This window comes from Giraffa tippelskirchi, chromosome 12, assembly GCF_054371585.1.
Source record: "Giraffa tippelskirchi isolate mGirTip1 chromosome 12, T2T-mGirTip1v1.2.pri, whole genome shotgun sequence".
Lineage (NCBI taxonomy): Eukaryota > Metazoa > Chordata > Mammalia > Artiodactyla > Giraffidae > Giraffa > Giraffa tippelskirchi.
Window position 1 is genome coordinate 12275601 of NC_137286.1, and position 13778 is coordinate 12289378.

The 13778-nt window shown below is 50.9% G+C and overlaps 1 protein-coding gene across 2 annotated transcripts in view; it reads right to left on the bottom strand.

The window, feature by feature from the left end:
- RIN3 (Ras and Rab interactor 3) overlaps nucleotides 1–13778 on the bottom strand; it is a 128577-nt gene that overhangs the window by 2331 nt on the left and 112468 nt on the right. The window contains exons 8-9 of one of the 2 annotated variants that reach the window (XM_081548168.1): nucleotides 8538–8669; nucleotides 1924–2087 (exon numbers count right to left, since the gene is read on the bottom strand). In XM_081548168.1, coding sequence (XP_081404294.1) covers nucleotides 1924–2087; nucleotides 8538–8669 — 296 coding nt within the window. The remainder of the gene's footprint in view (nucleotides 1–1923; nucleotides 2088–8537; nucleotides 8670–13778) is intronic. The other variant, XM_081548169.1, reaches the window with a different exon arrangement.

A 13778-nucleotide genomic window follows, 5' to 3' on the forward strand; every position in this document is an offset into this window, starting at 1 on the left:
GGGCTTTTGCTCTGAGGGTAGGGATTTACGGTGTGCGGTGCAGAGGAGGCACTGGGAGGGGGCAGACAGTGGTGCCCTCCTCAGACCCCAGAAACCATGTTGAGAAGTCTCATCCCAAGCCTCTTCCTGAGCTTTGCCTCCCTAGTGGGACGCATTGATGCTCAGCATTGGGAATCCACGAGGTAGAAGCGAGAAGTAAGGAATGCGAGGGTCACCCTTGGACCAAGAGTGCTCATATTCCAAGAGCTGCCCTGGGGGGCAGTGGGGAATGGTAGTGTGCTGCAGCTGCCCTCGCCAACTCATGCTGGCTCATACCTGCTTGAGAAAGCACAACTGTGTACATCTCTTCCCAACTCCAAGTTCAGTGATGCCAAGTTAGTAGCTTGAAATTAGCCATTGTGGCAGTATTTATAGTAATACCATGGAAATTGACAGAAGCAAAGATCAGAGCCTTTTTTTTTTCTTCTTTCTCCCCAGAGAACCAGTTACTAAACATTATCAAGATACCATTAATTAGAGGAGGAGGGACATCAGCTTGGCTGATGTTAGAACATGTACTGGGGAGGCAGAGCTCAAATGGTCCAGAGCCCCCCTGTGCTGACAGGAAAACTGCGTCCCAGAGAGAGTTAGACACTGCTTGGGGTCACACAGCAAGCTAGTACAGAGCTGGATCCATACCGTGAGCCTCCTGTGTCCCAGGCCTGGGCTCTCTCTGTTACAGAAAGGCCATGTGGAAAGCAGCCAGGCATGGGATTCAGGTCCAGCATGCTCTGGGTGCCAGGGAAGTAAGTCTGTAGACCTATTCACAGCTCTGGACTGCAGCTTGGTTCCCTGTCCTAATTCCTGCCCTTGTGCATACTCCCAGTCCCACTCTGTCCCAGGCGCTGGGCTTGGACCCCCTGAGACATGTGAGCAGTAGGGCCTGCTCTCTCAGGGTTACAGCTTTATACATAGATGGTTACAGTACAGGGTATATTTGCTGCAACAGAAGCAGCAGCAGCAGGAAGCACTTCTAACCCATGCCATAGGGAATGGGGGAGGCAGGTGGGGGTGTCAGGGAAGGCTTCTCAGAGGAGGGGCTGTTGGAGAAACTGAGGATGGGCAGTGGCAGCCGGCGAGGAAGGGGAGATGGACCAGCATGGGCTGAGAGGCTAAGCCCTAGGGAGTTGAGCTCAGCGTGTTCATAGCTGTTCTGACACATGAGTTTGAGTAGGCTCCAGGAGTTGGTGATGGACAGGGAGGCCTGGCGTGCTGCAGTCCATGGGGTCGCAAAGAGTCAGACACAACTGAGTGACTCAACTGAAATAAACTGATCTGATGCAGCCCTGGGGGTGTGGGATAATGGGATGGGTGGGGGCAGGAGTCTGGCCACCAGTGGCTTGAACCCTTGAGTCTGTACAGAGAGAATTGGGGAAGGATGGGTGGGTGGGTTGGAGAGGGGAAGGCTAGGGGCAGGGGGACCCTTGGCAGCTGCTGCATTTGTCTGGGCACCAAATGGCAAGGATGTAGATCAGCTCCTCGGCGTATTAACTGGGACAAACCACTGTTCCCATCTCCAGCCCTAACAGCCTGCTCAGACATCACAGATGCTGAGGAATGGGGGGTGAAGGTCTCCTTCTTCCTAGCCCTGTCTTGTGTGCCCAACTGAAACGCCGATGCTCGCTGATACTTTTCTCGTCTCCAGCCCTCAACTTCTCATCCCCAGCCCCTAACCCGGCACACACTGGCAGAGCCAGGGGCCCAGTGCCATTGCTCCCCACATGGACGCCTTCCAGCTCCCCGGGGCTGGGCGGGCCGGCCAGAGCAGCCAGTCGGCGGCGGCAGGCTTCTGACCTGGCAGGCAGTAGGGATGGTCGGGGAGCAAGGTTCCTCGGTCCCCTCCCACCTCTCGGTCCCCTCCCACTTCTCGGTCCCAGGCCCCACCTGCACGGAGGAGCGGGAGGCCCGAGCCTTGTTGAGCGTGCGCCGGCGCTCCCAGCGGTGGATCGAGTCCTGCACCTCCACGCTCAGCTGCCGGGTCACCGTGATCTTGTCGTAGTTCTTGATGTGCTCCAGGGCCCCGTAGGTGGTGGTCAGATAGTAGGAACCTGCAGGAGGCAAGGGTGTGGAGGCTGAGCCTGGACTACCGTCTCCACGCACCAGCTACGGGAGGGAGCTGGTCCCGGCTCGGCCCGCCCCGTCCACCTCTTTAAGCCCCACCCACCACGTGCTGCCAGGTGGTTGGTCACTTGCTGAGATTCAGACCCGCGCCCACCGCAGAATCAATAGATTCCTCGACCATTCCAGGTTCAATGCCTGAGACAAATGCTCAGGGCTGGGGCAATGGGATGACCCAGAGGGATGGGATGGGGAGGGAGGTGGGAGGGGGGTTCAGGATGGGGAACACATGTAAACCCATGGCTGATTCATGTCAATGTATGGCAAAAACCACTACAATATTGTAAAGTAATTAGCCCCCAACTAAAATAAATAAATTTATTAAAAAAAAAAAAAAGATTCCTCGAGTCCAGCCCTGAGCTGTATGGCTCTGCTCAAAGCTTGTCATTGGCTCCCCTTTAGGACGCAACTCTTGCTTATTTTTAAACTGATGCTTTAAAGTGAGTTTTTAGTTTTAAAATGTAAAGATACACAAGAAACTGACAGCCATGGAAGTCTTTAGGGTGGGGAAAGCAGTACCTTGGAGACATGGGTGGGCAGGAGACCTCTCTCTGTAGGTGTCATATACATTTTATTAAAAAAAAAAACTTAAAAATATGTGGAGAAAATGTTAATTATGTTTATATGATTACACACAACTTTTAATAATTTAAAGAAAGTTAAAAATTTGCATCCTTCACTTCTCCATTTCATACATATTCCTAATACCTAATGTTTCCTAAGGTAATTTAATTTTTGAAATATGTCGTGCATGCATGCTAAGTTGCTTAAGTCGTGTCCGACTCTGCGAACTTATGGACTGTAGCCCGCCAGGCTCCTCTGTCCATAGAATTCTCCAGGCAAGAATAATGGAGTAGATAGCCATTCCCTCCTCCAGGGGATCTTCCAGACCCAAGGACTGAACCTGCGTCTCTTATGTCTCCTGCATTGGCAGGCAGTTTCTTTACAGTAGTGCCACCTTCAGACTGAAAAATTTACATGAAGTTTTATGATTAAAGATAATAATTTGCACATATACTTATAAATTTACTCTCCTTGGCTCCTTGGAGGCTTTGGTTAAAATGTGTCAGGAGCGCTGACCTTCTGCCCCTCACTCTAGAAGGGGTGGGGTGACTTGGCCAAGGTCTTGCTGAGCTTCCTGAGCTTCCCTCCCACTCACCAGGCCTCTCCTCAACGCTTTGGGTACCAGGGCAATGATTTATTTATTTTTAGTTAAAATTTTTTAAAATTTATTTTTAAATTGGAGTATAACTGCTTTACAATGTTGTGTTAATTTCTGTTGCACAGCAAAGTGTATCAACTATATGTATACATATATCCCCTCCTTCGTGAGCCTCTCTTCCACCCCCTACCTAATCCTACCCCTCTAGGTCATCACAGAGCAGAGCAGTGATTTTTGACATGAGAGTCATCTGCCAGTGAGCCACCCAGATCCCATCTTCTTTTTCTTCCTAATTAATTGAACTCTACTTTTTTGGAGTAAGTAACACAACTGAAAATGCTCACTTCCCAGAATCTCTTTCAGTTTGAGGTACAGGACAGGAGACCCCATTCTGGCTGCTACATAGATATAAGTGGAAGTCCCTGGGTGGGGCTTCCAGGAAAGCCTTTAGTAAGGGACAAACTTAGTTGATATATCTTGTCAGGTTTTGGTTTGCCTCCCTTCCTCCTGTCTGGAACACAGAGGTGAGCCCGGAGGCACAGCAGCTGCTTTGTGATCAGAGGTGATAGGCACAAAGACAAAGGTTCACATACTAAAGAACAATGGAAAGAGAGCTGGGTCTACAATTTCTGGATGGCAGGGATTAAAAACTGCCATCATTATCAGTTGCTTACCCCAGGACTTTTTTCTCATTCAGATCATTTATTAAGAGCTATGTTAGTGAAACTGGGGCTGTCTCATCTGTGTGATATTGTAACATGAAAAGTCACATACATACTAAGCAGACCCCACAGAGTTGAGAAACCTTCAACAGTACAGAGTCACAGATTACAAAATTAAAATATAAATAATCCCCCCAATTTGGCAGGTAACACCTACAATATGAGGCCTGGAATGGAAGGGCTCTTGCTTTTCAATAAGGCAGTTACAAAATGGAAAAAAAACAAAACAAAACCAATCCCAGGACTTCTTGATGCAAGAGAAAAACCAGTCCCTTACTCTGATTTAAACCATTATTAGTTACGTAGTGAGCTATTTGTAGCCCAAAGCATTCCTAACTGCTACCTGGATGAAACTGCCTACACATTGCTACAAATTCCACAGCCAATATGGGAAAAGTTCATAGCCTGCCTGGGTTGAGTAGGGGATGAGATAAAGGGGTTTGTAGTGACCGGATCACTCACCCTTTCATGGCAGTGCAGGAAGGAGACAGTTTTTGAAATAGGGATGTCAAGGCCAGGGCCTCCATGGTGGCTCAGCAGTAAAGCATCCGCCTGCCAATGCAGGAGATGTGGGTTCGATCCCTGGGTGGGGAAAAGTCTCTGGAGAAGGAACTGGCAACCCACTCTAGTATTCTTGCCTGCGAAATCCCATGGACAGAGCAGCCTGGCGGGCTATGGTCCATGGGGTCACAGAGTCGGACACAACTTAGCGACTAAACAACAACAAAAACAATACCAAGGCCAACATGGAACTTAGCTTGGTGTCCCTTATCAGAGAAGGGCCAGTAGACCTCCCATGGATCTCCTATTCCAGGCCAGCTCAAAGCCTGTGTGTTCCGGGAAGACTTCCCTGCTGCCTCCCTCGGTCCCTGAGAGCCCCTTGCTGGCCGAGAGTCCCAGTCCTCTAGCTGGCATTCCCCATGGTCGTGTCTCCCATGGTGATCACGTCCCCCTGGCTGGTAAGGGGGGAACAGACTGCAGTGCACTGACTGCAAAGGTTCATATTTGGAGTCACAGAGCAGGGTCCAGGTCTCAGCCTTTAGCAGGCAGCCTTGTGTTTCAGGTGAATTAATTTCCTCTGTGCTTCCACTTCCTCATCCACAAATCCCATATGTAGTGAAAAGTAAGAGATGAACACACGTAAAGTGCAGTGCTCAGTAACACATGGTGGTTAGGTGACCTAAGGGAGGTGCCCCGGAGGTTCCCCACCTTCTTGGGCAAAGGGAAGAACTCTAGCCCTGCCAGCACACTCCTGCTTGCCAAGACCTGCTTTTCCACAGCCTCCTGGCTCTCCTAGACAACTAATCTTGGACTTGGGGTCCTCTAGAGTCCCCATCATGACCACCAGGTGGCAGGTGACTCCGGAAGTGAGTTTTGGAGCTGGGTGTTCTCTTTAGGGAGAGTGTGCTGATGGAAAAAGCTCATTGCCTCTCTTAAGATGTTATTAGCTCAGCATGGCCAGCTGTCAGCCAGTGTGCAGAGGGGATGTGGGTAAAGGAATCTATGAGGGTGCTTCTGGGAGAGTTTGTATTTTGAGCTGGCTCCAGCCAGGTGCCCAGCAGCTGCTTGGGTCTCCCATCAGTCCTGTAATTGCCCAGCGTGACGGATGCTGCAGAGGGTGGGAGGGGAGAAAGGAGCCAGGGTTCCATTGGCCCAGTGTCCAAGTACTCCCTACTTCATACAGGAAGTCCTGGTCTTTCACTCTCTAAAAGCCTGCTACAAGAAAGTGGGACTTTGTTCCTGGTTTTTGCCAAATTACTGCATGTGAAACCAGTTGGAAGAACATGAAGGTCTTATAGGTTTCTGGTGAGTTCAGATCTGTCTGTTCAGCCTGTGAAACACAGGAAGGCAGAAGCCCGTTCCACTTCTCCTCCTGCCCTCAGCTGCTTCTGCAGAAGGCTGGAGTGCCCAGATGGTCTGAAAACCCAAATCTAGTCCCACGCCTTCCCTTTCCCAAGCCACAGAAGTTAAGTAGCTTGCCTGAGGTCTCCGGCCAATCAGAGGCAGAACTGGGACCAAAATCCAGCCTCCAAACCGCTCTTTTTTCTATACTGTGTGTTAGTTCTCCTCATGCGTGTGTGTGCTTAGTTGCTCAGTCGTGTCCAACTCTTTTCAACCCTTTGGGCTGTAGCCCGCCAGGCTCCGCTGTCCATTGGATTTTCCAGGCAAGAATACTGGAGTGGGTTGCCATGCCCTCCTCCAGGGGATCTTCCCAACCTAGGGATCCAACCCAGGTCTCCTATGTCTCCTGCATTACAGGCAGATTCTTTACCCCTGAGCCATATGGAGTAACTGAAGTTCTCAAGAGTGGGGACTTCCCAGAGCCTGCCCCTAGTTCGGGCATGTCTGACTCTGCAGAGCACCAGGGGTGGGGACCTGCCAGCAGGGGCTGAACCCCAGGCCCTTGGCAGTGAGAGCGTGGCGTCCTGACCACTGGACCACCAGGGAATTCCCAGGCAAGATCCTCTTTTTACTGTATTTCCGAGGCTTCGGTGAAGGAGCACCCTTTGGGCCACCACCGGTGAAGGCAGGAGAGTAAAGCTGGGGAAACTCAGGAACACCGCATCCACGCCCACCCCCCGCCCAACGTCCCCGGTGTTCTGTCGCCTGCTCTTGGGCCCAGATATGTCTAGATGGAAGTCTCTCGGCTGGCAGATTTGGGTTGCCCATTCTGGAGACCCCCAAATTGTCCTTCTGCCGGAGTCCAACGCCTGTGAGGCTGGGCTGTCCTGGGTGCTGTGACCTCCCACTCTGGCTCTGGGAGTAGGAATAGAGAGAGAGGCAAGGGGGCATGCATGCCACCCAGTCCACCTCCTGCCATTTTTCCTTCCAGCAAACACCCCATAGAATTCCTTAGAAATTTCCCCACAGTGCCAGAGGTGGGGCAGGGGGCCCTAACTCTTAAGTTTGTAAAGGGGTAGTGTGCAGGGTATCCAGGCAGTGTTTTGGGTCAGAAACGGTGAAACATTTAAGATCTTTGTGTATTTATTTGTATTTGGCTTGTCTCAAAAATACTTCATGTCGCCGTATATATAAAATAGGTAGGCAACAAGGATTTACTGTATATCACAAGGAACTTTAGTCAATATCCTGTAATAGCCTATAATGGAAAATAATCGGAAAAAATAATACTTAAAACTGAACAACTTTGCTGTACACCTGAAACAAGACATTGTAAATCAACTATACTGCAGTTAAAAAAAAACCAACTTAATGAAGCCTCAAAACAGACTAGCTCTCCTGCCCACAGGATTCCAGCTTCCCCACCCGAACCCCCTGTGGGTTTCAGGAGGAGGAAGAAGGTATCCTAGGAGGTTATGGCACGATTGAGGTGGGGGGTTCATGTCCATAAGTAGAGGGTAGTTGGGCCAAGGATGTCCCTGGCCTGTCCCCACTGTGTGCCACCATGCCTGGCGTGGAGCCCTGCTTGGTAGCAAAGACTGAGGCTGTGGACGGAGCAGGGGTCACTGTGGCCAGGGCATGGGTGATCACTGCCGGGGAACTGGCCGGCCGGGGCTCAGACCCAGTGCAGAGCCCCGCAGCCTCGCCCCATCCTTCCACTCCGCAAAGGGCTTTCCCTGACACTAAGACCCCCACAACAGTCCACGGGGCTTGGCCAGTCCTCCGTGGCTTTACACGCTCCCCTGAGCTGCCAAGAACTCATAGGACTAGACACGTCATACTGTCACCCCAGAGACCAACATGGGCTAAAAAGGCAAACAGATGCAAAGAGGGCCAGCTTATCTCAAGAACCACAAAGCCCAAAGGGGCCACCAAGGGCCTGAGCTTCTCTATCCATCCTTTGGGGGTGATGTCTCAGAGGGCCGCTCGGGGCTCCCTCGGAGCTGCTATCTGGGCTGGCTGCCCCTCAAGGATTCTTGGTGGAGGGGTGGCCGAGGCTAAGTGGGTGGAAGGAAGTGGTGGGAAGGAGGAAAGGGAAGGGAAAGTGAGTGTGGGACAAATTACACTCCCACCCTCATCCTCCAGGAGAGTGCATGGCCTCTTGTCCACAGCATCACTCTCTTCCTACCAGCACAGGATGAGTGAAAGCCTGAGAGTCCCCAGGGCCAGCCCTGTCTAAGAACTTGACCATCATTCCCTTATCATTTATACTGCCAGCAATGGCTGTTCCCTCTGGGAAGACGGCCTTTTGTCCTTCTTCATCTGACTGGTCCCTGTCTATCCCTCAGTGCTCAGCTCAGACATCACCTCCTCCAGGAAGCCTTCTCTGATTGCACAGACTAAGTAACGTGCTCTGGTACCCTCAGGGCCTCCCTTGACAAACCTCAGTGACAAGGTCTCTTTACTGGCCCAGCTCCCCTGCTAGTCTGTGAGCTTCCCCGGGACAGGGACTGTGTCAGGTACCGTGTCGTGCCCCAGGAATCTGGTATCCAGGAGGTTTGGGTTGAGCTGCCCAGCGAGCCCCTGACGTGACTGGCTCAGGGGTGGGCGATGGGCCTCGGGAGTCTGGAGATGGGTCTGGGACAGTGACTCACCCTCCCCCAGCTGCAGGGCGGGATCCATGAGCTCCATCATGTATTCCACGTTGAGAAGCATCTCTGTGAGATTGCTGCGGGCCAGGACGTACATGAGCACGGGCAGGAAGTCGTCTGCCCCGTAGGGCTTCCCTGGGAGAGGAAGCAGGCGGAAGGTGGTGAGTGCGAGGCTCTCTTGGGAGCGGCTCCCTGCCCAGGACAAGGATCAGTGGTTTGCTGGGTGGGTGGGCGGTGGTCACTCCAGAAGAGGAACCTTCCTGTTTTCTCCTGACTCTCAAGACATGGGGCGAGCCTAGGATCAGCCTAGTCAGAAGGCCTGAGACACAGTCTGGGTTTGGGAAGAAGGAACCGAGAAAGGTGCCCTCTGCTGGGTGGGCAAGACCAGCCCCTTCCCCTTTCCTAGCTCTTCCCCTCCGCCATCTTCAGTCAAGTTCATGTCACACTTCATGGACCCACCCAGGAGCAGCTGTCTGTCTCAGGTGGATGTCTTTTGGGAAGGCTCCCTGTCTCTGTGACCACACGTCTCCCTCTCCACCTGCAAAAGCGAAGCCCTCCTTCGACCAGATGCCACAGGCCTGAAGCTCTTTGGGGTTATGTGGTTATGTGGTCAGTCATGTCCGACTCTTTCATGGACGGTAGCCTGCCAGGCTCTTCTGTCCAAGGGATTTTCCAGGCAAGAATATCTGGAATGGGTTGCCATTTCCTCCTCCAAGGAATTATCCTGACTCAGGGATCAAACCTGAGCCTCTCTGGCAGTTACTGCCTTGGCAGGTGGATTCTTTTACTGCTCAGCCACCTTGGTGGGAAGCCCCTCTTTTGGGTTAAGCAGTGCCCTTTCCTGAGGATTTCTTCTAAAACATAAATACCTCTGAAAGGAATAATCCATCACTACTGCTTTGTGTGGGCAGGGCAGGGTGTGTGTGGCGGCTTCCCTGGTGGCTCAGATGGTAAAGAATTTGCCTGCAATGCGGGAGACCCAGGTTTGATCCCTGGGTCAGGAAGATACCCTGGAGAAGGGAATGGCAACCCACTCTAGTAGTCTTGCCTGGAGAATCCCATGGACAGAGGAGTCTGGAGGGCTATAGTCCATGGGGTCACAAAGAGTTGGACACAACTGAGTGGTCAGGGTGTGGTGGCCTTGAAAGGTGCTTCTCGGAGCGACACACACACACACACACACACACACACACACACACACACACACACACACACACACACACACACACACACACACACACACACACACACTTTGTGGAAAGTGTTCCTGGGCTCAGAGCTCCTGACATGCCTTGGGGAAGGCGCGAGGTGGAGGTGGGCCTAAAAGATGCCCTGAGGGCCTGTCATGGTTTTTGAGAGACTGAAATGAGAAAGAGAATACAAAAGTGTTTCAGTACCCACAGGGTGCAGTGGAAAAGTGAGCTATTATTGACATCTCTCTTCTGCTTTCTTAGGGGGCCTCAGTTTTTCCACTGGTAAAATGAACTGGTTGGTGGAGTTGGTAACACCCAGCACTGAAAAGCCGAGTCAGACTCAGAGCATGAATCTCACTCCTTACCAGATGTGTGACCTTGAGCTAATTGCTCTACCTCTCTGAGCCTGCATTTCTGGCCAAATGTGAACTGACACAGATAGCATGACATCCTAGGAGGTTTTGGTGAGAATTCTATGAAATGAATTACAGCGGAGTGCTCCTATACCGCCTCCACGGAAATGCCCACTAGGGAAGAACACCGTTCCTCTTTTTCCAGCTCTGTGTTCGGAGGCTCTCTGATCACTTCTTTCAAGTTTCCTGTGTCTCTGTGCACAGGATCAGTCAGTTTTGGAGCAAGTCATAATATTTCTGAGCCTGAGACACAACTGAAGAGTTCCAGGGGACATAGTACTTTGTGCCAGGAGTTGTTTTTCATGTTGATAATTTAATTATTAGAATTCTTGGAACATGGGAGATTCTTTTCTTGTTTGATTTATGAATTAGGGAACAAGGTGTGTCTGGCAACATGGATGTGAAACAGTCCTGTGCCCTTTGGAATTCACCTATAACGCATGCTGATTGAGATTTTACTCTGCCTCCAAGAATGTCATTATTTTTTCTTGGTATTGTATTATTGGGTTGGCCATAAGATGGTATAGAAAAACCTGAATGAACTTATTGGCCAATTCAACGATAACTCACCAAACACAATAATCAGAAAAGTTTATTTGCTTTTGAGCAGTGGTTCTCAACCAGGGAGATTCTGCCCTTTGGGGCCACTTGGCAATGTCTGACGTTGTTTTTGCTACTGGTATACAGGTCAGGGATGCTGCTAAAAACCCTACAGTGCACAGAACAGCCCTCCATAGAAAGGAATTACTCAGTCCCCAAAGGTCTACAGTGCCAAGGTGAGAAAACCTGCTTGAGGGGTTAGCAACATTCAGCCAGAAGGACTGTCCAGCTCTGGCCCAAGGTCTGAGGACTTAAGAGAGAAGCGGAGGGGACCCTCCAGACTGCGGCCTCAGGCTCTGTCCTTTTCTCCTTGTCCCCACGCTTTGCTTGAGAATCTTGGCTGACCCTCAGGAAGGGCTTTGGGGCCCATCTCCTTGGTTCCCATGATTTTGTGTTCAGCCACCCCACTGCAGGGGACTCTTTAGACCTCATATCTGTCTGTCCCTCCAGTTATCGATGAGCAACTTCCTCTCTGTCTCCTCAGTGCACAGAGCAATGAGAGGCAGGATGTGTGCAGGAGATGGTGCTGGGTAGGTATGAATGAATGAATGCTGAGCTCCCAGCCAGACCTCAGAGCCCGAGCCTGGCGCCGACTCAGACGGGCCTCTGCACAGACTCCAGGAGTCCTTCCCACACCAGGGGGAACTCAGAAGGACAACTTCCAACTCAGGATGACATTCTGCCACCCACTGCCACACTCTCAAGAACACCCACTGTGCTGAATCTCAGCTGAATGCCATGGGCGCTTTCACTGTTCTGCGCCTTCACACACAGTTCCCTCTGCCTGGGCCGCCCTCCCTTCCTTTCCCTTATTGACTTCTCCTTGTCCTCCCACATCCTCAATAGATGGTTCCTGCTCTAGTGCCCAGACCCTTGACTGTTTCAGAGCCTGCCCTTCTTGTGAACTGTGAGCTCCCTGAAGGCAGGGATGGAGGCTGTGTGAGCTTAGGCAAATCACTTAACCTCTCTGAGCCTCTGCCCCATCACGGCCTTTCCAGTCTCCAGAACAGGGCTTGGGATCTAGGACACCGACAGCGAGCTGACCCCACGTGTCCTCCCACCAGGTACCACTCTGTTCTCCCACAGCTGGGGTCATGGTCAAGGTTACTAGGATCCATTATGGGCTTTAGACAGTGGCGTTCTGGGAATGCTTAACAAGGGGTTCTCCGAAGAAAAAAGCTCTGCTTTGCAGGATTTGCCAATTTTCATGGCATAAATATTTCCCCAGTGGCCAACTTCAAGCTACCAACATGACGTGGAGCAGGGAAGAGATGCAGATGACTAGCTTCCGTGAGATGGTTCATACCATAACCGACTTAGCACACCAATGGCTTTGGATTCATCAAGTCCAACCTCACTGTGAGGAAACTGAGGCTCAGGGATATAGAAATTTGCTCCAAGTCCCATGGTTGGTCAGTAGAATCTGAGTCTCTCTTCTCTGATGTGGTGAGAAATAACCACACAGGCTCCCTGACCTGAGAGCTCCTTGTGGACAAACACAACTTTTAAGCATCATTTAAAGGCACTGGCTCCCAGCCAATATCCTGGAGAGAGAGAGTGCTGCATTCTCCTTCCTAAAAGCCTGGAGCCCAAGGCTTAGGGCTCGGGGCTCAGTTCTGCACACAGCAGGGCCTCAAGTGATAGGACTGAGATGCTGGGGGCACAGCTGTAAAACAACTGGCCTGTGATGAGAACATCTGTCTTGCGTGGATCACAGATCAGTCCATCAAGCTGTGCCTCTGAAAGGCCCACTGGGCTGCAGGCTGCATTTCCTGCTGATTCTGGCTTTCTTTTTTGCCAAAGTCACATCTGTTTTCCATCTGTAGATGTTGCGAGGAGCCGATTACATGTAGAAGAGCTGGCTGGGGGTCTTATGCATGTTTTCATCAGCTGGGAGATTTTTGGAGAAGAAGAGCTCTGATAAAAACATGTTTTACAATATTGTAAAGTAATTAGCCCCCAACTAAAATAAATAAATTTATTAAAAAAAAAAAAGCAAAAAAAAAAAAAAAAATGTTGAAGCTGCACACCTGGGTCACACAAACTGTGAGGACTAGAAGGCCCCTGTCTCAGCCACTTAACCAGCTGTGCTTTCTGGGGTCACGCCCTCTGAGCCTCACTTTTCTTATCTGCAAACCAGAGATATTAATAATAACAAAACTTAGTCTGTGACTCAGAGCCCTGGGGACATCGAATGAGTGGCTGGATTAAAAACAAAGTTTTGTCTTCTAGGAAGCATTTTCTAAAAGAGGGGTTGGCAATTTTTTTTCTGTAAAGGACTGTGCATGCCAAGTCGCTTCAGTCAGGTCCAACTCTTTGAGACCCTGTGGACTGTAGTCCGCCAGGCTCCTCTGCCCATGAGATTCTCCAGGCAAGAATACTGGAGTGGGTTGCCATTTCCTTCTCCAGGGGATGTTCCCCACTCAGGGATTAAACCAGAGTCTCTTACATCTCCTGCATTGGTGGGTGGGTTCTTTACCACTAGCGCCACCTGGGAAGCCCTGTATAGGGCTGGATAGTAGATATTTTAGTTCTTTGGGCCACATGGCAGCAGAGGATGAGATGATTAGATAGCAACACTGACACGATGGGCATGAATTTGAGCAAAGGAGACATTCTTCACCAGGAGATAGTGAAGGACAAGGAAGCCTGGTGTGCTGCAGTCCATGGGGTTGCAAAGAGTTGGACACGACTGAGCAACTGAACTGAGCAACAACTACATAGTCTCTGTCCCAACTATTCAACTCAGCCATTGTATAAAAAACAGCCAGAGATGCCATGTAAATGAATGGATGTGGCTGCTTCAATACAAATTTATTTATAAAACCAAGTGGCGGGCCCGAGTTGGCCTGCAGACCCCGATCAAGAGGAAAGAATACATCACCTTATCCTAACTGCCCCTCAAAATGTGTTGACTGGGGCTCTTATGGAAAGTGGGTGGCTGTGCAACAATCCTGGGGCAGCTCACGACTGTGACCTGCTTTGGCCCTAACCCTCCAGCACCATTCCCACTTGAAGCCACTACCTTCCTCCCGGAG